General features: G+C 53.9%; 1 protein-coding gene across 2 annotated transcripts; it reads left to right on the forward strand.

Annotated features, from left to right (window-relative positions):
* Nucleotides 1-1,448: 1,448 nt before the first annotated feature.
* On the forward strand, nucleotides 1,449-26,447 carry ERBB2 (erb-b2 receptor tyrosine kinase 2). Of its 2 annotated transcripts, none has more exons than XM_077853082.1 (27): nucleotides 1,449-1,752; nucleotides 8,269-8,420; nucleotides 9,268-9,481; nucleotides 10,256-10,390; nucleotides 10,670-10,738; nucleotides 10,932-11,047; nucleotides 11,176-11,317; nucleotides 12,889-13,008; nucleotides 13,278-13,404; nucleotides 15,223-15,296; nucleotides 15,384-15,474; nucleotides 15,667-15,866; nucleotides 16,179-16,311; nucleotides 16,395-16,485; nucleotides 17,312-17,472; nucleotides 19,858-19,905; nucleotides 21,555-21,693; nucleotides 21,791-21,913; nucleotides 22,247-22,345; nucleotides 22,616-22,801; nucleotides 22,935-23,090; nucleotides 23,215-23,290; nucleotides 23,604-23,750; nucleotides 24,158-24,255; nucleotides 24,453-24,665; nucleotides 24,933-25,185; nucleotides 25,309-26,447. In XM_077853082.1, the coding sequence occupies exons 1-27, from the start codon at nucleotides 1,680-1,682 to the stop codon at nucleotides 25,677-25,679; spliced, it is 3,807 nt and encodes a 1,268-aa protein (XP_077709208.1). In that variant the 5' UTR covers nucleotides 1,449-1,679; the 3' UTR covers nucleotides 25,680-26,447. The 2 variants fall into 2 exon arrangements, with proteins under 2 accessions (XP_077709208.1, XP_077709209.1); XM_077853083.1 differs by having other exon boundaries at nucleotides 1,453-1,752; nucleotides 24,453-24,641.
* Nucleotides 26,448-26,776: the final 329 nt, after the last annotated feature.

The raw sequence follows: 26,776 nt of genomic DNA on the forward strand, positions 1-26,776 counted from the left end.
ATTGGTTTGACGACCACCTTCCAGGACAACCTAGTTTCTCTTTGGAATGTTTGCACATTGCTAGTCAGAGCCAAATGTGGACTTTTACCATGATGTTAAAGAAGGTAAGCCTCAGACCCCTCATTTGCATTCATGTGTCTAATTTTGCACTCATAACTTTGTATTCCTTATCTTGAAGAGAGTCCCCCAAATTTCATAAGCTTCAGGTACCACCAAATCTGGATCTGTGGCAGTATAAGTAAACTTGAGACTTTATTGAGTAATTACCTTGTGCTACATACCATTCTGAGGGCTTCAGGAACAATATCTTCCTTAATCCCTAGGGCAGTACACCAGGTGCTATTTTACAAGTGAGCAAAACTGAGACCCAGAGAGTTTTGGTCACTTGCCTAAGGTCATACAGCTAATCTGTGGCAGATTTGAGATTTGAACCCAGGTCACTCTGATTCCAACCCCCCTACTGTGAAAATGCCTGCCTATAACCATGCTAGGAATATGAAAGCAGTTTAAGAAATGCTAGTGTCCTTCATTCTCCCATCCTCTGGAGATGCCTCTGATCCCCTCTTGACCAGCACAGGCATGCTCGGCTCTTGGCTGAGGGATTCCAACTAGTTGCCAGGTGGAGGAAATAAGGATGCCCAGTTAAATTTAAATTTCCGATAAACAATGAATAATTTGTTAATTAAGTCGGTCTCAAGCCTTTTTGTTTCAAATTTCCTAGGGAAACCCAACTTCCTTCCAACACCCCCACTCCATCCCCCACTGGGCCTTAAGAAAGCGTCTGGGGCTCTAGATGGAATGCAGGGTGGGACGGCGGAATCCAACCAACTAGTAAAAAGCAAGGGACAGAAAAGGCACTTCAGATGAGCTGAATGCTGCCTGTCCCCCTAACCAAACAGAGGAATGTTCTTCCAAAGATTGAGTTGGATGTACCTCTGATTCGACTCTCCTCCAAACTTGTAGACACCCCCATCCTCGTATTAAAACCATGCTTTTCAGACTGGAAAAGATACCTAAAAGATTCGAGAAGGTATGCCAGGGAGTCTCGGAAGTCACAAGTTCAACACAACACACCCACCTCCTTTACTATCAGTTTGATTTGAGGATGTGGTGGGAGAGCCATTGGTTGATATTTTTAAAAATAGCTATGGGATGGATGGAGTAGGATGCAAACTTGTCGGGAATCTCTACGGCAGAACCTGTGACTTAAAGGAAAGTTAAGGACGGTAGCCTGAAGCATTCTCCCCAGACTCCCCCCGGTGTGTGCGTGTGTCTGGGGGAGGGGGTCTGGCGATCGCCGTCGCGGCTTCAGGGGTTCTCCGTGGGAAGGCGTGAGAAGTGCGCAGGCAAGCCCGGCGTCCGGGCGCCGGGAGGGGCGCACCCCAGGCCTGCGCGCCGAGGGAGAAAGTGAAGCTGGGAGTTGCCACTCCCAGGGACTCGCTGGAATGCGGTGGAGGGGGTGGGGGGGCGAGCCGGGAGCGCGCTGCTCCCAATCACGGGAGGAGGAGGAGGTGGAGGAGGAGGGCTGCCTTGAGGAAGTCCAAGAATGAAGTTGTGGAGCTGAGAGTCCCCCTGCGTCGCGCCCGAGAGCCGAGCGGAGCCCCCACCCCCACCCCCGCCACCACCAGGCAGCCGCCGGGTCCAGCCCGAGCCATGGGGCCGGAGCCGCAGTGAGCACCATGGAGCTGGCGGCCTGGTGCCGCTGGGGGCTCCTTCTCGCCCTCCTCCCCTCCGGAGCCGCGGGCACCCAAGGTGGGTCCGGGGCGGGGAGGGCGCCGGGCGGGACGCGCCCCTGCAGCCTGGGGCCGCCGCGGAGGTCCCGGGGGCAGGCGGGGGCGGGGGGGCCGCACGAGCCGCGGGATCGGGGGTTTCGGACGGTCCCGGCGCCGCGAGCAGCCGGCCTGGGCGGGGAGGGGGCCGGAGGGAGCGGGGGCCGCGGGCCGGGGGCGGGGGCCGGGGCCGAGGGGCGATGACGCCCGAGCGCCTCTCCGGGTCCCCGGCCAGAGGCTGGCGCTTCCCAGACTCCGCGACGGCGCTGGGAACTTGTCAGAAAAAGTTCTCTGAGATTGCTCAGAAAGTTTACCCTCAAAGGGTGCACTGCATGGGGTGTGTGTGTGTGTGTTTCCCCCCCTTTCTTGAGCCCCTTCAAACTTCTCAAAGCCTTTCCAGTTGGCAGCCTCCGCCTCCAGACTGGACTGGGCTGGATTCCTCGGGGGTCCCTTCGGCTGCCCCTCCCCCTGCGCCCCCCCTCGCTCCCCCTCCCCGCAGCCGATAGGGTTTAGTTCCTCCAGCTTCAGGCAGGATCGGGGTGTGGGGGGGGTGGGGGGGGGAAGCAACCTGTCCGGCCAGAGCCAGGCAGGAGAGGGTGGCCGGTCGGACTGCAGAGTTGCCTCATGCTGGAGCCTGGGGTGGGGGGAGGGGGAGACGTTTGTTTTGAGCAAGTCTCTTTAGGGCCAGCTCAGGGACTGTGTGCTTTGTGACTTTTGTTGGAGAGCATGGGCCACGGAGGGGTGGTGCTGGGTGTTCTGGTCTGGGACATAGAGTGGGAAACCAGCGTGGGGGTGTCCTGAGCAGTTGTGGGGAAATGGGGGTGGGGAAGGAAAGCTAAAGAAATAAGACCAGATGCGGATAAGCAGAGGGCTGGGTTGTCCTACCTTTTCTGTCAGGTGGTGTGTGGGGAAGGGGGTTGGTGGGGGCAGTGGGGGTTTGCCCCGTTTGCCCATCTAGCTGCACTAACAACGAAAGCAAACGTCTGCTGGAAATCCACTCTGCACCAGGCATGGTGCGTGGTGGTTTGCATGCATTCCCTCTTTTGAACCCTCAGACCAGCCCTACAAGAGAAGTCCTACTGGCATTCCCATTTCCAGGTGAAAACCTAGGCTTAAAGAGGTTAAATAGCATCAAGGAAGTAGGGGATGCAAGACTGGACCCCTGCCGGTGTGCAACCCCCCCCGCCCCAAACCATACATTTGCATCACTGTATCGATCTACCTTGAACAGTGGTCAACACTGTTCTCCCTGCATCACTGGGTTGTGGGGAAGACAATATGAGCGCGTTCTGGGAGTAGTGGGTGGTCTCCATTGGTCAGGGAGTCTGGAGAAAGGGTGGGTGTCCTCTTGTCTGTGGGTTGCCAGAGGGCGCCTCTGTCTGAGCTTCCCTGTGCTGTCTGAGGGGCGTCTACGCCAGGGTGTTCCTGAGTTGTGTGGTCTGTGTGTTTGTGTGTCTGGGCTTTGTGTTGCCAAACAGCAGTCTCCCTGTTGGCCTCGAGACTTAGCTGAACTCTGCCCTCTCAAGGAACTCCCTCAAGGTGCTGGGCCAGATCTGCTGTAAACAGCAGGAGGTGGCCTCACCCCTTCTCTCTGTGGAAGGAGGCTCCACTTTCCTGGGAGTCCGTCCTTCTGCTTGTTTCCCAGGCGGGTGTCTTCAGCCTTGACCTTCTGCTGAGGTGGGTGAGGCCAGGCTGCGACATCAGAATGAGCTGCTGCCTCCCTCACCTGGGCCTGCGCGAGCAGGTGGGGGTGGCTTGGGTTGCTGCAGGGCTGGGACCTCAGGGGTCATTTCTCCCACTGACAACTGGGGCCTCCTCAGGTCTACCTCACCCCTCCATCTGCACTGCTGGGTGCAAAGACAGATGTTGGGCGTGTCTGGCAGAAAATGGTTGCAATGGCAGCATCCCGCCCAGCTGTCTCTAGCACCCCCATTGTATCCCAGGGCTGAAGGCTAGGGCAGGAATTTGGGGGAAGGGGGAGATGGAGAAGACACAGAGGATCAGGGTTTTGCTAGGATGCATTCTGAAAGATTTTTTTATTTGAGGGAAGAAGGGGAGGGAGAAAGGATGTGGGAGGTTGGGGAGAGGGAGAGAGAGAATCTTAAGCAGACTCTCCGCTGAGCGCCAAACCCCATGTGGGGGCTCAATCTCAGGATCATGACCTGAGCCGAATTCAGGACTCAGATGCTTCACCGACAGAGCCACCTGAGCTGCCCAGGCACCCCTAGGATCTGTTCTTAGAGGTCAAAGTTTTGTCAAGTGTTAACAAACACATACTTCTTATCTTGCAGAGCTCATATTTTAATTCCCAAACGATTCTTCCAACAACTTCCTTTTTACTATACTTGGGGAAAGGAACTTCATTTTAATATTCAAGTTAAAAAAAGAAAACCCAACTGAAAAGCTAGGATGAAATGCAAAAAGAGAAAATAAGTACATCACGTTCCAAATACGAAGGCACCTTGTATTTTCTCTTGGTTTGGAATTACCCATACTCCTGCTATATGAACTTCTCTTGTCTTAACTTAAAAAAAAAAAGTGCAACATGCTTTCTATGTGCCAGGATCTTTTCCATGGATGGTTTCATTTCATCTCTGCAATAATCCAGTGAAGTAGGTACACACAGTTCAAAGAAGCGAAGTGACTTCTCCAAGGCTTCGTAGTGACCCAAATATGTATGTCTAGACCCAGTAATAATGTCTAATGAAGAGGCATTAAGAGTTAGTCAAAGTCTTATCCTATTCGACAGGAATGGGGTGAGCAAAGCCTCCGGGGCAGCCGAGTAAGTAGACTGGGGTAGAGGTGCTACTCTGTTATTCAGGTGAGTGACCTTCTTTATCTAGGCTATGGAATGGGGAGTGATCTGGGGCCCACTGAAGGCCTCTCCTTCCCTGTCCAGCCCATGCCTGAGTTCCTCTTGCACCCTCCAGGCAAGGCAAGGGATTGAAGACAGGGATAGGGCGGATGCAGGAGGACAATGCAGGGGGGCAATGCAGGGGGGCGTGCAGGGCTGTGGGTGAGAGAGACAGCTGGAGTGGAAACATGAGGAAGCAATAGGGGGCTGGGGTGGGGCGCTGGAGTAGGGCCCAGGTACTTGTGCCTGCCCCTGGGTACTGAAATGCTCTGGAGAGATCCCCCACCCTGCCTCTGCCTGTGGTGGTAACACCTCCATCTCTTGCTGGGCCACCTTCCCCACCCCTGGGAAGGGAGCCCATGTAGGACGAGGGGTGTGTGCTCTCCAGGAGTAGAATTATTATAGCCAATGTTTGTTTGCCTCAGCTCTGTTTACAAAGCCTTGTCGTGTTTACACACTGCTTTTTGATTCATTCTCTCATTTAACTCTCATTTAACTTCTCTGCAGAGAGTAAGAGTTCTTATTGTTTTATTATTCCCATCCTCACAGTCAAGTTCAGGTCACTAAATATTCATTAAGTGCCTACAAAGTCCTAGGTGCTGCTGGGCATAAAGATGAATGTGATATGGCTTCTGTCCCAGAGGTCCAAGGTCGTGCTCAAGGTCACACTTGAGCAGCCCAGCTAGGGTTCTGGTTTAAGACCTGGAGCCCAGTCCCTGGTCTGATACTGGCCTTGATATACCAGGTGTGTGGGGTGGGGAGTTCTGGGCATCACTAGAATGGGCATGGGCTCTTACCCTATGGATCTGGGGGAGGTGACTTTGGGGGTACAGGTCATGTTCATCAAAACCAAAAGAACTATCTCCTGCTAGTGAGCAAGAGAAGCATGTGGGGGTGAAGTCTAGTGGGGAGGAAAGAACCCTCTTGAGAACACCCCCAGAACTGGGACTGAACACTGACTCTGAAGAACGCTGAACAGTCTTTGAGCAGAGGAATGGACACCATGACTTCAATTATCCTTTTTGGTTGGGAAGTTCTTCTTATTGATTCCATCTATCCATCCATCCATCCATCCATCCATCCATCCATCCAACTCTTACTTAGTATTGGGCTGGTCTCATAGTACTGTGCCAGAGAGCTGGAGGTTGGGCCTCCCAAAGGCCAGGTGTCCCGGATACACGAGCCCCCCCATGTAGAACCGGACTTCCTGCCCTCTTCCCCCCACTGAAATCCATGGGGGCTGGGTGGATATGGGGATTGTGATGAGGACTGGGGAGGAGGAGGTTAGTGAGGAGATGGGGTAGTAGGTGGGAGGGGCCCAGCTTCGTGGTGAAGGGGACATGGTGAAGGGGACGGAGGTGGAGGTAGGGGAGGTGTCAAGAGGCCTTTATTGGCTTCATGTCAGCTTGCTGGGGGAATTTGCCCGCCAGCCTCCAGCTCCCTGGGAGAGTAGATACCAATTTTACCACCTGTTGCAAACACTTAAAGAATCTTAGACTCAAATCAGCCACAAACAAACTCGCTGGTGGGGTGGGGCTGCCACTCTATCTGGTCCTCAGCTCAGCCCGGCCACCCTGACCTGCCCAGAGCTTGCAGTGTTTATCAGTGGCATCACTAGAGTTGGTGTGTATTTATTTCCCTTTGCACCAGGCGTGGGGGGAATCTGTATGTGTCCAGTTGAGAATGTAGGATCTAAAGTTGAACTCAAGTTCAAATCCTGCCTCCTCCATGGCTCACAAGCTTTATGGGCTCGGGAGAATAAGCCCTGTGGGCCTCAGCTTCCTATCTTTGCAAGATAGAGGGTTGTAGTCCCAACCTCTGGAGGGTGTTATGAGGCTCCACCCAGAGTGCCTGGCTGTGAGCACACAGTAGGTGCTCAGTTAATGTGGCTGCTCTTGGTGTTTCCATTGTTGATGTTTTTGCCATTGCCTGGTTGCCACAGCTGGTGTCCCTTAGAGGTGGCAGTAGGCCACAGGGGGTGGAGACAGCCTCTGCCCCAGCTCTGCTTGTCCCTGTCCCAGGCTTGGGCCAGAGCTTTGGGGTCTGGGCCTAAAGACAGCTGTGCCTACAAAGCAGCTGAGGCTGCCGAGGCCGCAGGAGGTCCTAGCAGCGGGCGTTATTTTGGGCCTGGCCTGCCACCCCCAGCTCCTGTTTCTCTTGGGAGTCTGGGGGGGAGGGACCCTTGAGTGCTATTTCTGGGCCCTCCCCTTCCTCCTTCTTCGCTTCCTTCCCTGTCTCTCCAAAGGGGTGGGAAAAGAGACCACTCTGGCTTTCACTGGGAGGCTGCCAGCACATGGCTCATTGGTCCTGGCAGGAACCCCAGGGGCTGGCCCTCCCAGCCTTTCCCCAGCTTTCTGGAGGCAGAGCGTACCTCTTATCCCCCCTACCCAGGATTTGACTTCAGACCTTGGAGTCAGCCACTCCTGTCCCCCTGAATCTTAGCACGTAGGCTCTGGGAGGTGGGGTGGCGGCCCAAAGGAAATAGGGGCGACTCAGGCACCTGTGAGCCTGTGTCTCTGGGGGTGCCCTCTGCCCCCCCCACTGCACCCCCCCCCGGCACACCCTCCTGGGCAAGACGCGCCAGGTGATTCATCTTCTCACCAGAGCAGAAAAACGAGTTCAACTGGGCACTTTAATCTCCCCCCTACTGGCAGGCATGGTGCCAGCCGTTGTCCACAGCAGCCCCTCACCAGGGGTAGCTTACCCCGTCAATATCCCTGGGCTTAGTAGGCCCCTCTGGTCTCAGGGACACCCCGCTGAGGTCCAGGTGGGCTGGGGAAGCAGTTCATCTTGATGCCCCTTGGCCAATGGTTGGCACCCGGCACGTACACAGGGCTGAGGTAGTGCCCTTGTGGCAGGAGTTTCGTGGCAGAGATTCCACCAGCTGGTTCTGGAGTCTTGCCCTGAGGAGGTGGCAAGGGTGAAGCACCAGCACAGGAGCCATCAGAGTAGTCATCACTCTGGCCTAGGGTCTGTAGCCTGGGTCCGGATGCCCATTGTTGGGGTCTGATGCTCCTTTTTTCTGCCTGGGGGAATTCCAGAGGTCCCTGCAGTGACCAGGCCCCTAGTGGTCCTCATGCCCCAGCTATGACTCTAGCTGACCCTCCTTCCCTACTTTCTGGGTGGCATTGTGGGGGTGGATATCCCTTGCCAAGAGGTTGGCACGTGGGTGGTATTGGAATGGGGTGGAGAGAATGCCCTGAGTTTGTTTGCTCGGGAGAGGGGCAGGGGGTATCCAGAAGATTCATGATTCATCATGGCCTCTCTCGGGGGATTTTTATCCCTTGGCCATGAGTCGTTCCTTTGGGACAAAGAGAGGCTTTCTTTGCCAGCCAATAGCCTGGGATCGGGTGGGCAAGCTCCCCAGGGGTGGCACAACAGGGTCCCCTCTGGATGCTCAGGATGAGCCAAGTTCGAAGGAGCCTCTCCTTGGATTTCCCTCCTCTTCCCAAACTTGCACACTTTCTTTTGCTGTTGTGCCTTCTGTAAGTGCAGGGGACATGGGGAGAGGGGTCCTTCACTTGTGCTTTCTCACCGTCCGAGACGTCCGAGATGGCATGACTCTAGGGAGTGAGTGGAGAGCAGGAGTCAGGTTGGAGAAGCTCACCGGCCAGTGCCCTCTGACCCACGTCTCCCTCCTACCAGTGTGCACCGGCACAGACATGAAGCTCCGGCTCCCGGCCAGTCCCGAGACCCACCTGGATATGCTCCGCCACCTGTACCAGGGCTGTCAAGTGGTACAGGGGAACCTGGAGCTCACTTACCTGCCTGCCAATGCCAGCCTGTCCTTCCTGCAGGTGAGGCTCATGGGTGACCCAGCCAGGCCCTGCCTCCAGCTGCGCTGAGCCCTATGCTTATACATGGGTGGTAAAAGAGGGTGCTGTTTCCTCACTTGCTGTGGTTCCTCAACTCCGAAGTCCTTTCTGATGTCTGCTCCCTGTCTGTTCTACTGCAAGACCAGTTGACTCCCTCCCTATAATGTGGCGGCCCACAGACATCCCTGGGTGGAATGCACCTATTCCTTTGCTAACTCTTTTCGCTCTCTTGCCAGCATGATCCCCTCTCGCTGTCCCTTCCTGCTGGCAGTGGTGAATGGGCAGCTGGGAGTTGTGAGTTCTAGGTCCAGTTCTGCTACTGACAACCACGTGAATGTGGTCTCAGCCCTTGGTTCCCCTGTCTGTGTTTGGAAGCAACAAGCACACTTTGACTCCCCTCTGGGAAAATATCAAATAGGGAATATCTGTGAAAGGGTCAGGAGCAGGGGAGAGAGTGGGTACCAGCCTGCTGGATGGTGTCCACCCTGCTCTGGGGTGGAGCCACGTGCATGATGCCTGATGCCTGGTCAAGTCACGGCCGTGCTCTCATGTGGGTCTCTCCTTTTATGGACGAGGGAGCTGAGATGCAGCCAGGGTGGGGCACTTGCTCATGGTTCACAAAGTGCTCCCCCCACCAGTTATCTGTCTTGATCATAGAGGAATCTGGTTTGGGAAGGTGGAGATCTCTTCTTGATGTGTGAGAAAGCTGGACTTCTCAGGGCATGGGGGTTTTGCCCAAGATCCCCAAGCACTTGGTGACTCTGAGGGGGATGGGAGTGGTCCAGGGCCCAGGCCTGCCTCAACCCCACCTGACCCTGTTCCCTCCCAGGATATCCAGGAGGTGCAGGGCTATGTGCTCATTGCTCACAGCCAAGTGAGGCAGATCCCACTGCAGAGGCTACGAATTGTGCGAGGCACCCAGCTCTTTGAGGACAACTACGCCCTGGCCGTGCTGGACAATGGAGACCCGCTGGAGGGTGGCATCCCTGCACCAGGGGCGGCCCCAGGAGGGCTGCGGGAGCTGCAGCTTCGAAGCCTCACAGGTGGTCATCACTCACCGAAACCTTCTCCTTGTTCTTGGGAGCTGATCAGGGCTACCGCTAGCCATGGGAGGCTTTGTGTGAATTAGAACTGGCATCCATTCAGGATGGATGCAGGTGGAGCTAGGAAAGATTAGAACAAGATTTCCCTTCTTCCCAGGAAGTCACGGCTTGCACGAGTCTGCAGAGTTTGATAATGAGGATACAGGCTGGGGTTTATCCACTTCTTGGCTGGCAACACATGTTCAGTGAACAACCTGTACAACTGTATGTGGCAGGCCTGCAGCTGACAGTAGCCCAGACTCCGTGGCCAGTTACTTCGCATGCATGAGCCTATCTTGGTCATGCCATTATCTTGCAAGGAAGCACCAACGTTAGCCGCTTCTTACAGATGAGAAAACCGTAAACGGTTTACAGAGGCTGAGTGACTTGCTCACAGTTACATAGCTAGTTAGTGGTGAGGCTGGTTTTCAGACTCCAGAGTCTCTTTTAACCGCTAAGCAGTATGTACAGAATGAAGAGGTGGGAGGACAGGAGAGAGTGGCACGGACCTCTGGACCTGGTCATGGACAACTCACCCCTCCCTGGATCTCAGATTGTTCATGTGTGTGCAGGAGTGGTGGGGGGGTGGGGGTGGGGGGTGGGGTGCTGATAGAGCGAGGAGATGCTGGTGTCTTCTCTAATCCCCGGGGAAAACTGAGAAGTCAGGAGGGCCCTATGGGAGGGCAGAAGGTGACAGGCGGGAAAGGAAGGCCCTGATTATTGCCCACCCCACAGAGATCCTGAAGGGAGGGGTCTTGATTCAGCGGAGCCCGCAGCTCTGCCACCAGGACACGATTTTATGGAAGGACGTCTTCCATAAGAACAACCAGCTGGCCCTCACGCTGATAGACACCAACCGCTCTCGGGCCTGTAAGCCATGCTCCTCCCTGCCTGCTGCCTCCTCTCTTTCTTGAGACCCTGCACTCCTGGCTCACTCCCCACCCCCCACCCCCACCCCTGCTCTATCACTACCCATTTCCTCTTCCTGTCCCATTCCTCCTGCCCTCTCTCTGGGTCTCTTCATCTCTGGTCCTGTGTCCTGCCTCCCTCTGCCTCTAGATTGTGCCTAGGGCCCCTGTTTCCCACCGAGCCTCCCCCTCATTGTGCATTCTGTCTCTTGGTCTCTGGTCTCTCTGTTTCTCTCCCCAGGCCCACCCTGTTCTCCAGCTTGTAAAGACGCCCACTGCTGGGGGGCCAGCTCCGGGGACTGTCAGAGCTGTGAGTCCTAGGGAGGCCCAGAATGTGGGGGGCAGAGGGCTGAGTGGAGTAAAGGAGACATGGAGCGGGGGCGGGTGTGACCAGGCCTCAGTGTCTTCCTTGGGGCCGGAAGTCACAGAAAGTGATGCCGCTGGTGAGGGCCTGGTGCCTGGGCTACTACTGCCCAGCCCGCATCCTGCCCTTTGTCTCACAGTGACGCGGACTGTCTGTGCGGGGGGCTGTGCCCGCTGCAAGGGCCCACAACCCACCGACTGCTGCCACGAGCAGTGTGCTGCTGGCTGCACGGGCCCCAAGCACTCTGACTGCCTGGTATGTCCCCACGGGGTGGGCGCAAGAGGAGGGCCATCCCACCTGCTACTGCCCTGTTGCCCCTGGCACACCAGGGAAGAACGGCCCAGGGACCACCAGCTTCCTGTCCTGCCCCCTTCTCCCCCCAGGCCTGCCTTCACTTCAACCACAGTGGCATCTGTGAGCTGCACTGCCCAGCCCTGGTCACCTACAACACGGACACCTTCGAATCCATGCCCAACCCTGAGGGCCGATATACCTTCGGGGCCAGCTGTGTGACCTCCTGTCCCTGTGAGTGCCAGGGGGAAATGTAGTTCTAATCATTTTGCTGGAGTGGTGGTGGCGGGTTGGTTTATGTCGGTGGGAGCTTAAGTGAGCGTTGTCTGCCTCTTGCCCCGGAGAGCTGGTCGTGGCACTTCCTGGGGGGCTGCCTCATCCTTTCAACAGCTGTGGAGCAGGTGGCCGCGAGGAGCAGCGGCTAAGAGCCCAGGCTCAGGAGCCAGGCTGCCTGGGTTTGAAACCCAGCTCGCCCATTTTCTAGTCCTGTGACCTGCTTACTGTACCTTAAGTTTTTCATCTGTAAAATGGGAGCAAAGACAGCCCTGACATCATAAGGTGGCTATAAAACGTTTGAATGACTTATTTTGAAGATTTATTTTTGTGTTTTGAGAGAGAGAGAGAGACAGCAAGGGGAGGGGCAGAGGGAGAGAATCCTTTTTTTTTTGAGTAAAGGGACACAAGTTTATTAAGTAAAGATACAGAGAAAGCTCTCAGAAGTGAGAAGGGTCTTAACAGGGTTACCCAGAGGAAGAGAGGAGAATCTTAAGCAGACTACCTGCTGTGTGTGGAGCTCGATGTAGGCTGATCTCACGACCTGAGCAGAAATCAAGAGTCGGATGCTTCACCAACTGAGCCACCCAGGCGCCCCTGAATGAATTAATATTTGTAAAGCTCTTATGACGGTGCTTGGCACATACTAAGCACTAGATTGATCAGAGTTTTATTTAACAACTCCCCTACTTATTGATGTACATTTAGGGACTGACTTTGGACCTGGGGCCCCTTTCTTCCTGTCATGTGCGACAGGACTGGGTTCTCGGGTCCTGATGGAACCCTCCCCATGGCACATCAGAGTTCAAACTGTAGAGCCAAAAACAAACAAACAAACAAACAAACAAACAAACAAACAAACTGTAGAGCCAGACTGTGCTCAAATCCTGGCTTCTCCACCCAACAGCACAATGACCCTGAGTAATTTACATAAAACTGCTTTGATTCCGGGATGCCTGGATGGCTCAGTGGTTGAGCGTCTGTCTTTGGCTCAGGACGTGATCCTGGAGACCCGGGATCGAGTCCCACATCGGGCTCCCTGAGTGGAGCCTGCCTCCCCCTCTGCCTGTGTCTCTGCCTCTCTCTCTCTCTCTCTCTCTCTCTCTATGTGTCTCTCATGAATAAATAAATACAATCTTAAAAAAAAAAAAAAGTGCTTTGATTCCCTCTTGGCAAAATGAGAATCTTAACTGCCCATTACATAGGGTTGTTGTGAGGCGTAAATGAATGTCAAATGCACAGACTTGTCATAAGGGCATTTCAGGATTGAAATGGGCAATTTCAATCAGGGCAAAACCATTCTGTGGTAATAAAGTTCAGAATTGCGGTTGTCCCCAGGGGTGGGGGGGGGACTGGAAGGGGACACAAAAGAAATTTCTGGGGCAATGGCAGTGTTCTGTGTCTCAGTTGGGGTAGCATATAATGTTGGGGTAGGTTGATAATGTTGTACCCTGTGGGCCTGGTCACATTGGTGATGGTGGGGCGCACGTGCAGGGCCAGGGCACATGGACACATGGTCTTCATCTCCTCAGACAACTACCTGTCTACGGATGTGGGATCCTGCACTCTGGTCTGTCCCCTGAACAACCAAGAGGTGACGGCTGAGGATGGGACACAGCGGTGCGAGAAATGCAGCAAGCCCTGTGCCCGAGGTAACTGTTGGCCATGCCCTGAGCTGGGCTGCACACCCAGCTTGGCCTAGCTCCCTGTCCTGTCCTTCTTCAGACCCGCCTGGGACCCAGTCTTTTTCCACTGTCTCTAGCTTGGCCCTCCCTGGATCAGTCCCACATGTTCCCCCATGTCTCCTGTAATTGTGTGAGGGGACATGTGGCCCCAGGAGGGGATGGAGCCCTGAAGTTGGAGGTCCTGGTGCTCCATGTGGGGGCTGAGACAGCCCCTTCACACCTGCCCCTCCCCGCAGTGTGCTACGGTCTGGGCATGGAGCACCTGCGGGAGGTGAGAGCGGTCACCAGTGCGAACATCCAGGAGTTTGCCGGCTGCAAGAAGATCTTTGGAAGCCTGGCATTTTTGCCAGAGAGCTTTGAGGGGTAAGGAAATGCGGAGTTACGGATGGGCATAGTGGTCTGAGCAGCCTCAGGGCAGTCACTGAATCCTGAGCGCCTAGAAGTGCCAGCGTCTCTGGAGGATGATGGGAAACAGAGGTGGGAGGCCAGAAATGCAAAAGAAGCAGGTGGGAGACCAGAGGGTTCAGGGACTGGGCGGTTGTTTTCATAAATCACATGTTGGCCACGAATGTATGTTTTTTTTTTAATTTTTATTTATTTATGATAGAGAGAGAGAGAGAGAGAGGCAGAGACATAAGCAGAGGGAGAAGCAGGCTCCATGCACCGGGAGCCCAACATGGGATTCGATCCTGGGTCTCCAGGATCGCGCCCTGGGCCAAAGGCAGGCGCCAAACCGCTGCGCCACCCAGGGATCCCCTGAATGTATGTTTTTATGGGAGTCAAAACATCCAGATAAAGCAAAATTCTCCTTGAGTTTATAGTGGCTTTATTCACAATATTCCCCAGCTAGGAATAATGCCAATATATATCAGCAGGTGAACGAGTAAATAGATGATGGTATATCTCCCCGATGGAATTCCCAGGGATAAAAAGAAACAAACAGCTCACTAATAGATACAGCATGAATGAGCCTCAAGAATATCCCCACGTTCAGTGAAATAAGCCAGGCAAGAGAGTCCACACGGTACGAGTCCCTCTACATGAGGCTCTGGAATAGGCAAAAACCAATCTGTGGTAATAGAGTTCAGAACCGTGGTTGTCCCCAGGGGTGGGGGGACTGGAAGGGGACACGAAAGAAATTTCTGGGGTGATGGCAGTGTTCTGTGTCTCAGCTGGGGTAGCAGATACATGAGTGAATGCATTTGTCACAACTCCTCAGACTGTACATTAAAAGTGCATTTTGTTGTATGTGAATTATACTTCAATAAAAGTATGTGTTAAAAAAAGAGAAAATTTCCTTTAACGTTTCCTGTAGTTCTCTTCCCCTTTCCAGAGGGAACCCGCGCTAAGAGCTTGTGTGGGTTCTCCTAGACCATTTGTACATACGTGGACACAACGCTGAGAAACCTGGCCGTAGTAATTTTGTTGAGGAGATTGACCTGAAGTGGGAGCTTAAGTGAGCGTTGTCTGCCTCTTGCCCCGGAGAGCTGGTCGTGGCGCTTCCTGGGGGGCTGCCTCGTCCTTTCAACAGCTGTGGAGCAGGTGGCCGCGAGGAGCAGCGGCCAAGAGCCCAGGCTCAGGAGCCAGGCTGCCTGGGTTTGAAACCCAGCTCGCCCATTTTCTAGTCCTGTGACCTGCTTACTGTACCTTAAGTTTTTCATCTGTAAAATGGGGTCAAAGACGGCCCCGACCTCATAAGGTGGCTAGAACATTTGAATGAGTTAATAATATTCATACGCTCTTGGAACAGTGCCTGGCAGATACTAATTGCTCTTTTTTTTTTTTTTTAAGTGCTCTTAAATGTTTTTGTCTACAGTCAAGATACATGGGGATTATATTTAACAGGTCTCCTATTTACTGATGACTATTTAGGTAGTTTTCAATTTTTGCTCTTACAAACATTTCTGTGCTGTACATCTCTGGGAACAGGAGCCAAAGTTTCTCTAGGCCACATTCCTAGAAGTAGGATTTCTAGATCAAAGGATATAAATATTGTTTTGACAGATCCTGCCAAACTAGGGCCTGGGCTTTGAAACTCAGGATGAAAACAGGCTTGATGGGCAAAGGGTTTAAGTGAAGTCATTAATAGAGGGGGGTAGGGGAAGGTGGCTGGGCCAGCTCTGGGGGTCGTGCCCACCTGCTTCTCGGCCCTGCTGATTCCTCTCCTAATCCTCCTCCTAGGGACCCAGCCTCCAACACTGCCCCCCTACAGCCTGAGCAGCTCAGAGTGTTTGAGGCTCTGGAGGAGATCACAGGTGGGCTTTGCCTCTCTGCATCCTGCTCTGATGAGGTTGGGGTCCTTATCCTGTCCCCACACCCCTAGCTTCACCCTGTGCCTGCAGGTTACCTGTACATCTCAGCGTGGCCAGACAGCCTGCCTAACCTCAGTGTCTTCCAGAACCTGCGAGTAATCCGGGGACGAGTTCTGCATGAGTGAGCACGGGGAAGGGGGGGGCCCGAGGAACTTCCCAGGCTTTGGGTGTGGTGGGCACTCCTGCTCCCTGGGGACTCCAGCAGTAATGTATCCGTGGGAGTTTGCAGAGTGTACGGGGGATGGGAGGGAGGTGAGGGCGGCCCTTGCCCATGGGAGCGGCTCGATGGTGCAGCCAAACACTCCTCCCACAGTGGTGCCTACTCGCTGACCCTGCAAGGGCTGGGCATCAGCTGGCTGGGGCTGCGCTCGCTGCGGGAACTGGGCAGTGGGCTGGCCCTCATCCACCGCAACGCCCGCCTTTGCTTCGTGCACACGGTGCCCTGGGACCAGCTCTTCCGGAACCCCCACCAGGCCCTGCTCCATAGTGCCAACCGGCCAGAGGAGGAGTGCGGTAAGACAGGGAGCCCAGCACCACACGCTCCCCGTCTGCCGGCACCCAGGAGTGCCCAGGGTCCCTAGCAGCAGCGATCTTGACACCGCTCTGGCTGGCTTGGCCTCTTGGCATGGCTTCCAGCTGGGTCCTGCCACAGTGCCTTGGCGTCCCTGCCTTTCCCCTCTCCTCTCTGCTGTTTTATCCCTGCGTTGCCCAGCAGGTATCCCCACCACTCTGGGCCACAGCCACCCCCACAGCCTCCTCCCCTGGGTCACTTGGACCCAGAACCTCCCTTGAGTGTCCCCTCTGACCCCTTCCTCCTCACTGCAGTGGGCGAGGGCCTGGCCTGCTACCCGCTGTGCGCCCATGGGCACTGCTGGGGTCCAGGGCCCACCCAGTGCGTCAACTGCAGCCAATTCCTTCGGGGCCAGGAGTGCGTGGAGGAATGCCGAGTACTGCAGGGGTATGCGGGGCGGAGCAGGGGGGCGGCCAGGGAGAGGGCACAGGGGCTCCTTCCAGACCCTCATCAGCCATTCCCTCTGGCAGGCTGCCCCGAGAGTATGTGAAGGACAGGTACTGTCTGCCGTGCCACTCAGAGTGTCAGCCCCAGAATGGCTCAGTGACCTGCTTCGGATCGGTGAGTTGCTGGTTGGGTCAAGCTGGGTGGACAGAAGCAAGGCCGAGAATATTCCAGGGGAGGGCTCTGAGTTCAGACCTGGACGGCAGGAGAGTGTGAAAGCGGGAGGATAGATGAAGGCTGGAGTCTGCAAGAGTTGTGTGATAGACCCTGTGACCCTTTGGACTACGCAAAGGTCCTGGGGAGGCCTGTGTTCTTGGCTGTGACTGTGCCAAGATGGTTAGACCAATGGGTTTAGGCATCAGGGTATCTGGATTCGAATCCAAGTCCTGCTTCCAACCTTGGTTTGCTCATTTGTAAAATGAATATTATATTACTTACCTCATTGGAATGTATTAAGAATGAACTTCAAATGGGGTTTGGAACAATGCCCAAGCACAAGAGACTTGCTACTGGGTACCTGGGTGCCTCAATCGTTTGGGCGTCTGCCTTTGGCTCAGGTCATGATCTCAGGGTCCTGGGATCGAGCCCCACATTGTGCTCTGCAGGGAGTCTGCTTCTTCCTCTCCCTCTGCCCCTCCTGCCACTGCTGGTATTCTTTCTCTCTCTCAAATAAATAAAAAAAATTTTTTTTAAAGAAAAATCTACATTTTGGTTACTATTACTACTTGCTGTTATATCTTAAGTAATACACTCCCCTGCTAGGCTTCCAGTTCACCTGAAGCCCCTCACCTGGGGCGGCAGACCCAGTAGGTCTGGGCTGTCCCAGCAGCAGGATGAACATGCTGTTGAGTGGCCATGGGAACACGAAGGGGACACATGAGCCAGATCCTGCTACCCTGGGGGTGTTGGTCTAGCGCCCTACAAACCCTTCCTCCCCTCTCAGGAGGCTGACCAGTGTGTGGCCTGCGCCCACTACAAGGACCCTCCCTTCTGTGTGGCTCGCTGCCCCAGTGGTGTGAAACCTGACCTGTCCTTCATGCCCATCTGGAAGTTCGCAGATGAGGAGGGCACTTGCCAGCCGTGCCCCATCAACTGCACCCACTCGTGAGTCCGAGGGCCTTTTCTGTGGGAGGGAGAGCTTTGTCCCAGGACCCTTTCTGGGGCTTTTATTATAAAAAGGGGATAACTCTGCCTTTGCTTATCCTAAGATAAGGATTTAGGGTTTTTTTTTTTTATTTTATTTTCTGATCCTAAAAGTAACACATGTGGTTAAAATTTTTTTAATGAAAACATGAAATATAAATGCCGTTAGTAGTTCTAGCCCCACTTAATAATTTGTAATATTTTCTTCCAGATATTACCTGTGCACATGCTAACATGTAATTATTATTGTAACATGTAAAATGGTTTAAATATATATAATTACTCTTAGTTGTTTTTATCTGTGCACATTCTAACATATATATATATTTTTTAACTAAAATGGGATCATAGACTATTTATTGTTTGCAAAGTGCTTTTTTATTCATTTAACAGAATCTTGCAACATTTTTCCATGTCCTAACATGGTGATCTACTATATTCTTTTTATTATTATTATTTTTAATTTAGTTGTCTTTAATTACACGTGAGACACATGAATACAACCTTAGGATGAACATTTTCAGCAGTATAAAAGTATAAATATTGCAAAACAAATGTGCCCTTTTGTTTCACCTCTCCAGGGAGAACTATCAGATTCACTCTGGTATTTGCATCCTTCCAGGCTTTTTCCACACATTTACATAAACACATATTACATTTATATTAGGTCGAGTACTGTAAGATTGCTGTTTTTGTAGGTCAAAAATGGTTGAGAAACAGCAATTTTGTTTAGTTCACCTCATGGTTTTTTTTCATGTATTTTTTTATTGGAGTTCAATTTGCCAACATATAGTATAACACCCAGTGCTCATCTCACCAAGTGCCCCCCTCAGTGCCCATCACCCAGTCACCCCATCCCCGTCCCCACCTCCCCTTCCACTACCTCTTGTTCGTTTCCCAGAGTTTGGAGTTTCTCATGTTCTGTCTCCCTCTCTGATATTTCCCACTCATTTTCTCTCCTTTCCCCTATAATCCCTTTCACTATTTTTTATATTCCCTGAATGAATGAGACCATATAATGTTTGTCCTTCTCCGACTCACTTATTTCACTCAGCATAATACCCTCCAGGTCCATCCACGTTGAAGCAAATGGTGGGTATTCGTTGTTTCTAATGGCTGAGGAATATTGCATTGCATACATAGACCACATCTCCTTTATCCATTCATCTTTTGATGGACACCTTCCAAACTGTGGCTTCCACAGTTTGGCTATTGTGGACATTGCTGCTTTAAACATTGGGGTGCAGGTGTCTCAGCCTTTAACTGCATCTGTATCTTTGTGGTAAATCCCCAAGTTCACCTCATATGTAGTCAGACTTGTGTCTATGCATTCTTTAATGTAAATGGAATCATACTCTACATATTGTTCTGCACTTTGCTTCCCACCCCCCACTTTATGTATCTTGGGGTCCTTTCTTGGGAATGCACATGAATCTACCTCCTAATTTTTTTTAACTACTCAATCTGCAGCACAGATGTGGTATTATTAAACCATGTCCCTGTTTGAGGGATATCTTCTTCCTTCATTTCTTCCTTTTGTTTCTTTCTTTCCTTTTTTCCTTTCTTTTTTCCTTCCTTCCTTCCTTCCTTCCTTCCTTCCTTCCTTCCTTCCTTCCTTCCTTCCTTCTTCTTCTTCTTCTTCTTCTTCTTCTTCTTCTTCTTCTTCTTCTTCTTTTCTTTCTTTCTTTCTTTCTTTCTTTCTTTCTTTCTTTCTTTCTTTCTTTCTTTCTTTCTTTCTTTCTTTCTTTCTTTCTTTCTTTCTTTCTTTCTTTCTTTCTTTCTTTCTTTCTTTCTTTCTTTCTTCTTTCCCCTTCCTCCCTCCCTCCCTCCCTCCCTCCCTCCCTCCCTTCCTTCCTTCCTCTCTCTTTCTTTCTATTGTGGCTTTTTGCACTTGAGCTCACCCTGTACAAGTGAGTATCTGTACATGCTCCCTGGTGTACAGATGTTGGCACTTTTAGGGTATATCCTGAGAGGTGGAACTGCTGGGTCACAGACATGATTTACTAGGTATTGCCAAACTGTCCTCTGCAGAAGCTGAGCCAGTTTACTACCCTGGCAATCTTTTACAGAGGAAGTGGCCATGCTTTTGGATATGATGTTCCTTTTGGAGGCCCCCAAGTCCTACCTACCACAGGGAGGTGGAGGGGAGTGGGGAATGCGAGTTCAAGGCTGGAGAAGGAATCCCCATGTGGGGTGGTAGAAATAGCACTGGTGGCCTGGAATCCAGTTTCTGCCTTTGTCAAATGGGGTGATAACCCAGCCACACCCACCCCGAGATGCTTGTGAGGCTAGAGTGAGCCCAGGAGGTGGTTCCCAGTCTCACTGACTGGACTCTCTTTCCTGCAGCTGTGCGGACCTGGACGAGAAGGGCTGTCCCGCCGAGCAGAGAGCCAGGTCAGCCCAATTCCTGGGACATACGCTATGCTGCCCCACTGTCTCCTACTAGTCCCTGCGTGGTCACTGCTGTGGGATGGGCTGGACGATGGTCTCCTGACATGACATATCTCCCTGCCCAGCCTAGTCTTCCACTATTGATTCACCTTTCAGTTTCCTTCAACTAGTGGATGGAGGACCTCCTTAGGATGCTTAGGGGGTGGGGAACAGGAAAAGATGGTGAAGAAGACTCCCCAGTGCCTCCCCACCCTTGAGTAGCTAGATGTCTCATAAGGGACACAGATAACATTCAATCCCCTGGGACAAAAGGTAGATTGAGAAGAGAGGGCAGCACTGAAGTGGAGTGAATGATGAAGTTTTAAGTGGGTGGTGGGAAGCTTCAAGGAAGAGGTGGCATTTGAGCCAGGCCTTGAAACGGGCAGGTAGGTCACTTGCATTAGGGAGAAAGCAACCAGGTGGCAATATGGGGGATGGATCAGGAAAATCTAGGATGTTTTTGTTCGATGGTTCTGGTGTGGTGGGCCACTGAGGGAGCACAGAGAAGGGAGCAAGGGGGTGAAGTCTTGAGTCAGGTTAGGGCATAGGCCCTCCCTCGCCACTGGGCCGCAGGGTTAGACTTGCTTTCTGGGCAGTAGGGAACTTTGGGAAAGACTCTGGGGGAAAAAAGAGATTGGAGTATGTCCTAGGCAATTGTCTGTCCATGAAACAAGCATTCATGAGAGATCTGTGATGGGCAGGCTTTGACCAAGCAAGGACGGAGATGTTGGGTCAACACACAGGAGCTTCATCTATCCCAGGATGAGCTGAGTCTTGAATGATGACCCCATGGAGAAATGGCAATCCAGGCAGAAGTAGCAGAATGCACCAAGGCTAGGAGGTGTGGAAAATCATGACCCATGGGTGAAAAATTTGGCTCAAACATCAGGGGGCACATTCTTGGGCCCCAAACTACTCAACAGTCAGAGTTGCCAGGAGTGGGGCTCCAGACCCGTGTACATTAACCAGCTCCCTGGTGATTTTTGTCAGGAAGTTTCAGAGTCCTGGGCTAGAGCCATGGGCAGGCACGTAGGTGGTTGGAGTCAAGGGAGGTTTTTGAGTAAGGAAGAGAGGATGGAGCTTAGGGGTTAACCCTTCCAACTTCTCCTCTTTAAAAAAAAAAAAAAAAAAAAAGATTTTTATTTGAGAGAGAGAGAAGGAGCAAGGGAGGGGCAGAGGGGCAAGCAGATTCCCTGCTGAGCTTGGAGCAGGACAGGGGGCTCCATCCCAGGACCCTGAGATCATGACCCAGGCGCCTCCCCAGGCGCCTCCCCCAACCCAGCCCCGCCAACTTCTTTCTAAACACCAGTGACCTGTGGGGCATCTGGGTGGCTCAGTCAGTTAAGCATCTGCCTTCGCCTTGGATAGTGATCCCTGGGTCTTGAGATCAAGCCCCTCGTGGGGCTCCCTGCTCAGCGGGGAATCTGCTTCTCCCTTTCCCTCTGCCTCTCCCCGCTGCTCATTGTCTCTGTGTCTCATATGAGTAAATAAAAATTAAAAATAAAATAAAATTACAAAACATCAGGGACCTGCCTATCCATCCATGGGGCCCCTCCATCCCTTCATGGCCCAGCCTGGTCCCCCCACTCCCTAATCCTGGCTCCCACCCCCAGCCCTGTGACATCCATCATTGCCGCTGTGGTGGGCATTCTGCTGGCTGTGGTCATGGGGCTGGTCCTCGGCATCCTGATCAAGCGAAGGCGGCAGAAGATCCGGAAGTACACTATGCGGAGGCTGCTGCAGGAAACCGAGGTGAGGCCGTCCGAGGGCCTCCCTGTTGGCCTGGGGTGGGGTGTGGGGGGGTGCCTGTGGCCCAGCCTGTTACTGAGGCACCACCCCATCACCACAGCTGGTGGAGCCGCTGACGCCTAGTGGAGCGATGCCCAACCAGGCTCAGATGCGGATCCTGAAAGAGACAGAGCTGAGGAAGGTGAAGGTGCTTGGATCCGGAGCTTTTGGCACAGTCTACAAGGTTAGGTGTGGGGCCAAAGATCCGGGGTGGGCGGTCCCAGAGGATGCATGGGGTGTGGCCAAGCCTTCTGCGGGGAGGGCAGCCTGGAACGGGGGTGGGGGTAGTACTGTTGGGGTGGGGGGGGTAGTGCTGTTGGGTTCTGGTCAGTTTGGTAGGAGAGTGGAACCAGAGGAAAGGGAGTGGAGAGCACCGCTCCCTAGTGAGGCCAGTGCTAAATAGTGGGGTTGCCCCCAAGGTGGGGAGGGCATTCAGAGCACAAGTAAGGACCTCCTAGATGACTACAGGTTGGATCTGGTGTCCCCTCTTCCTGCTCACGGCCTCTTCTCTGCCCAGGGCATCTGGATCCCTGATGGGGAAAATGTGAAAATCCCAGTGGCCATCAAAGTGTTGAGGGAAAACACATCTCCCAAAGCCAACAAAGAAATCTTGGACGTAAGCCCCTCCACTGTCTCCAGCTTGGAGTATGGGAGGGACCTCTGGGCTACAGGTCTGGGCTCTGGTCTCTCTCTTCACTGGGGTTTGGGAGACACTTGGTGATTCCCCAAGCCTCAACTCTTAAGCTTCTACCTGTGGGCCATGGTTCTGGTTTGTGACTGATGGGGCTGGATTGAGTGAGGGTCCCTAGTGGCGCCTCAGCCCTCAGGATGGGTGTGTGGTGGTTCTGGTTCCCCACACCCTCTCAGTGCCTACCCTTGCCTCCAGGAAGCATATGTGATGGCTGGAGTGGGCTCCCCGTATGTGTCCCGCCTCCTGGGCATCTGCCTGACATCCACGGTGCAGCTGGTGACACAGCTTATGCCCTACGGCTGCCTCTTAGACCATGTCCGAGAACACCGTGGGCGCCTGGGCTCCCAGGACTTGCTGAACTGGTGTGTGCAGATTGCCAAGGTATGCGCTTCGGGGGCCTGGGGTCTTGCCCAGGCCCTTGGGCAAGCTGCTGTCTCCACATGGGGCTAGGCTGGGGAGGTTTCCTGGGGGAATGTGGCCAGACTGAGGTCCACATCGATGTCTCTGATCCCAGGGGATGAGCTACTTGGAGGATGTCCGGCTGGTGCACAGGGACCTGGCTGCCCGGAATGTGCTGGTCAAGAGTCCCAACCATGTCAAGATTACAGATTTCGGGCTGGCTCGGTTGCTGGACATCGACGAGACAGAGTACCATGCGGATGGGGGCAAGGTTAGAGGAGGGAGCAGAGTGAGGCAAGGGGGGATGGGGTCGGGTCTGGCCCCTGGGAGAGCTCTAACTAGGGGCAACCATCTCCCCACCACACTGAGTTTGAGGAATTCTTTGCTCTCCCCAGGTGCCCATCAAGTGGATGGCGCTGGAGTCCATTCTCCGCCGGCGGTTCACCCACCAGAGTGATGTGTGGAGCTATGGTGTGTGGCAGGGGGATTGGGAGGAGGGGTGGACACAGAGCCATGGCCTTGGGAGGCATGTTGGTGGAAGGAAGAGAGCAGGAGTGGGAGAATGAATGGAGAGATCTTAGCATGAATGTGGGAGGGAAGGAAGGGGCTCCCAGGGTCCATGCACTTCCCTGGGACTACGGAAAGGCTGGGTAGTAGCTCCTGCCCTGTGACATCACACCCCTCCCTTCCCTCGTGGTGCCAGGCCCTTGGGCAGAGACTCTAGGGCTCAGTGCACTAAAGCGCCCTCTTGTCCCCCAACCTCTTAACCTCATCTCTGCCCCAGGTGTGACTGTGTGGGAACTGATGACTTTTGGGGCCAAACCTTACGATGGGATCCCAGCCCGGGAGATCCCTGACCTGCTGGAGAAGGGGGAACGGCTGCCCCAGCCCCCCATCTGCACCATTGATGTCTACATGATCATGGTCAAGTGTGCGTGGCTGAGCTGTGTCGGTTGCCTGGAGGAGGGATGGGAGGTTCTGGGTGGTGGGGCCTCTAAGGGGTGTGGGAGGGGACCAAGAGCAGGATGTATGTGGGCCCAGGGTCCCTGCTATGGTTAAAGGAGCCTTGGAAGGGTCTTGCTTCCCTTTTACTGTACCAGGCCAGAGGAGCTCCAGAAGACCAGCTAGGAAAAGACTTCTATGCAAAATAAAAAGGGGAAACTAGTAATGATTCTCAAAGGATCTAGCTCAGGACCTGAATCTGATACCTCTTCTCTACCAGCAAGGGCTTGGACTCTAATAACGGGGGTTGTCTAGACCAGACTGGAAAGGGAAGGAGTGGGGCTGCCTGTGGGCTGCAGCCAGAACTGACATACTGGGATTCCCTCCTGCCCCCAGGCTGGATGATAGACTCTGAATGCCGACCCCGGTTCCGGGAGTTGGTGGCCGAATTCTCACGTATGGCCAGGGACCCCCAGCGCTTTGTGGTCATTCAGGTACGGGGCCTTCCCTGCCCCATCCCTGCCCGTGACTAGAGAGCATCCTCCCATAGAGGGTGTGGAGGGAGAGGACTCAGGTCCCAGGCCTCCCAGCCCAGACCTTGGGCTCCCATCCCTTGTCCTCCCTGAACGTTCCTTGGGAGGCTGTGCACTGGGTAGGGGCGAGGCTGTCACACTGTCTCCCTCGTCCCCAGAATGAAGACTTGGGCCCCGCCAGCCCCTTGGACAGCACCTTCTACCGTTCACTACTGGAAGATGATGACATGGGGGACCTGGTGGATGCTGAGGAGTACCTGGTACCCCAGCAGGGTTTCTTCTGCCCAGAACCTACCCCAGGGGCTGGGGGCACTGCCCACCGACGGCACCGCAGCTCATCCACCAGGGTCAGTGTCCTCTGTCACACTGAGGTGGGTGGATGTGGTTACCTGCCCCAGGGACTAGGGTCCTTCTCCTGTGTCATCCCTCCCTCAGCAATCACCTCTCATGGCTCATGGAGACCCCTTTATCCCTGAGGACTCCTACTGCATTCTCACCCTTGACCTCTTTCCACAGTGACTGTGTCAAATCCCAATGATGACCTGTTTATCTCCTCTGAGTCTTTATCCCATGGGAGAGCCCATGGAGTCTATCCCAGATCCAGGAGAGACCCCATCACAACCTTTTCTCATCTCCAGAGTGGCGGTGGTGAGCTGACTCTAGGACTGGAGCCCTCCGAGGAGGAGCCCCCCAAGTCTCCACTGGCACCCTCAGAGGGCGCTGGCTCTGACGTGTTTGATGGTGACTTGGGAATGGGGGCAGCCAAGGGGCTGCAGAGCCTTCCCTCACAGGACCCCAGCCCTCTCCAGCGGTACAGTGAGGACCCTACGGTACCCTTGCCCCCTGAGACTGATGGCTACGTCGCCCCCCTGACCTGCAGCCCCCAGCCTGGTATGGAATTCAGGCCCGTGCTGAAAGATTGGGAGGGTGGGGAGTTGGGCGTGTGGGGGCAGTGACAGTAGTTGGGACACATGGATTCATTCCCCTAACAAGCCCCTCTTCTTGCCCTTTCAGAATATGTGAACCAGCCAGAAGTTTGGCCACAGCCCCCCTCGCCCCTAGAAGGCCCTCTGCCTCCTTCCCGACCGGCTGGTGCCACTCTGGAAAGGCCCAAGACTCTGTCCCCCAAGACTCTCTCCCCTGGCAAGAATGGGGTTGTCAAAGACGTTTTTGCCTTTGGGAGTGCTGTGGAGAATCCGGAGTACCTGGCACCCCGGGGCAGAGCTGCCCCTCAGCCCCACCCTCCTCCAGCCTTCAGCCCAGCCTTTGACAACCTGTATTACTGGGACCAGGATCCATCAGAGCGGGGCTCTCCACCCAGCACCTTTGAAGGGACCCCTACAGCAGAGAACCCGGAGTACCTGGGGCTGGACGTGCCAGTGTGAGCCCAGAGGCCAAGTCGGCCGAGGCCCTGCTGAACCTCCAGGGAGTGGGGAAGGCCTGACTACTGGCCTGTATCCGGATGAGGCAGGAAATGGGTCCTTGGCCCACATCCAGGGGATCCTGCCACACCGGAACCTACCTTCCCCCTCCCAAATCCAGGTGGCCGAGAGGGGCCCAGCCTGGTTGGTAGAAGGGACAGTACTGGGGAGTCTTGACTGACTTTGGAGCCCTGCCCCAGCCAACTCTAGGGTTCCACGGATGCCACCGCCAGTCTCCTCACCTGCGGGAGCAGCTGTACCTGGTTTTCTTATTCCAGATCTATGACACGGAAGGACTTAGAGGAGCTGGGCCCTGGGGGGAGGAAGCTCCAAGGGAGTGAGTGCCTTAGAACAAGATCACCCATTCAGAGACTGTCCCTGAGGCCCCGAGACCTAGCTCTGCACCCAGGAAGACGGGAGCAGCAAAGCTACCCAGATCCAGCCCTTGTACAGAGTGCTTTTCTGGTTTTGTTTTTACTTTTTTTTTTAAGATGAAATAAGGATTCGGGGAGAGTGGGTACTGTGGAGGGGGGTGGGCTCCCGGTGTTGGGGGAAGAGTGTCCTTTCTACACACCCACTTTCTCCATTTGCAAATATATTTTGGAAAACAGCTGGGTACCAGCCTAAGTCTGGGGTGGCTCTGTGCCAACCTTACCGCTCACCTCCTAACTTACAGTCAAGTCAAATTTTCCTGGAAGGGATGGTTAAGAATAGAGAAAGCTTGAATGAGGAGCCTATTCTCCCAGTTTCCTGGCTTTGGGGTTGGGGGGGAAATCTTTGAGTTGGGATTCTGATCTGAGAGCCCTCTGACAACCAGATCATTCTAGTTAAGAAAAAATGAATTCCTAAGGCCACTCTTAGGGGGAGGGGAAAGAAGAGGCAGTGTCTACTGTGTGACTCATTTTCTTTGCCTTGGCTTTGAAAGAGATGACTGAACCAGAATAACTATCCAGAAAAAGCCCACCCACCCAGCATAGCCACCCTGGTGGTATAAAGGCTGGGCTGGCCTCTGTGCAACCAACCCTTCCCCCACACACACACACACTGAACATAAAAATACA

The sequence above is a fragment of the Canis aureus genome, chromosome 16 (genome assembly GCF_053574225.1).
Source record: "Canis aureus isolate CA01 chromosome 16, VMU_Caureus_v.1.0, whole genome shotgun sequence".
Lineage (NCBI taxonomy): Eukaryota > Metazoa > Chordata > Mammalia > Carnivora > Canidae > Canis > Canis aureus.

Excerpts from the sequence above, each read along its gene's own strand:
- ERBB2 (XM_077853082.1), top strand. The coding sequence starts at position 1,680 with ATGGAGCTGGCGGCCTGGTGCCGCTGGGGGCTCCTTCTCGCCCTCCTC. Across the intron at positions 15,297-15,383 it reads GGCTCTGGAGGAGATCACAG|GTTACCTGTACATCTCAGCG; the intron begins GTGGGCTTTGCC and ends CTGTGCCTGCAG. Across the intron at positions 19,906-21,554 it reads CCCGCCGAGCAGAGAGCCAG|CCCTGTGACATCCATCATTG; the intron begins GTCAGCCCAATT and ends TCCCACCCCCAG.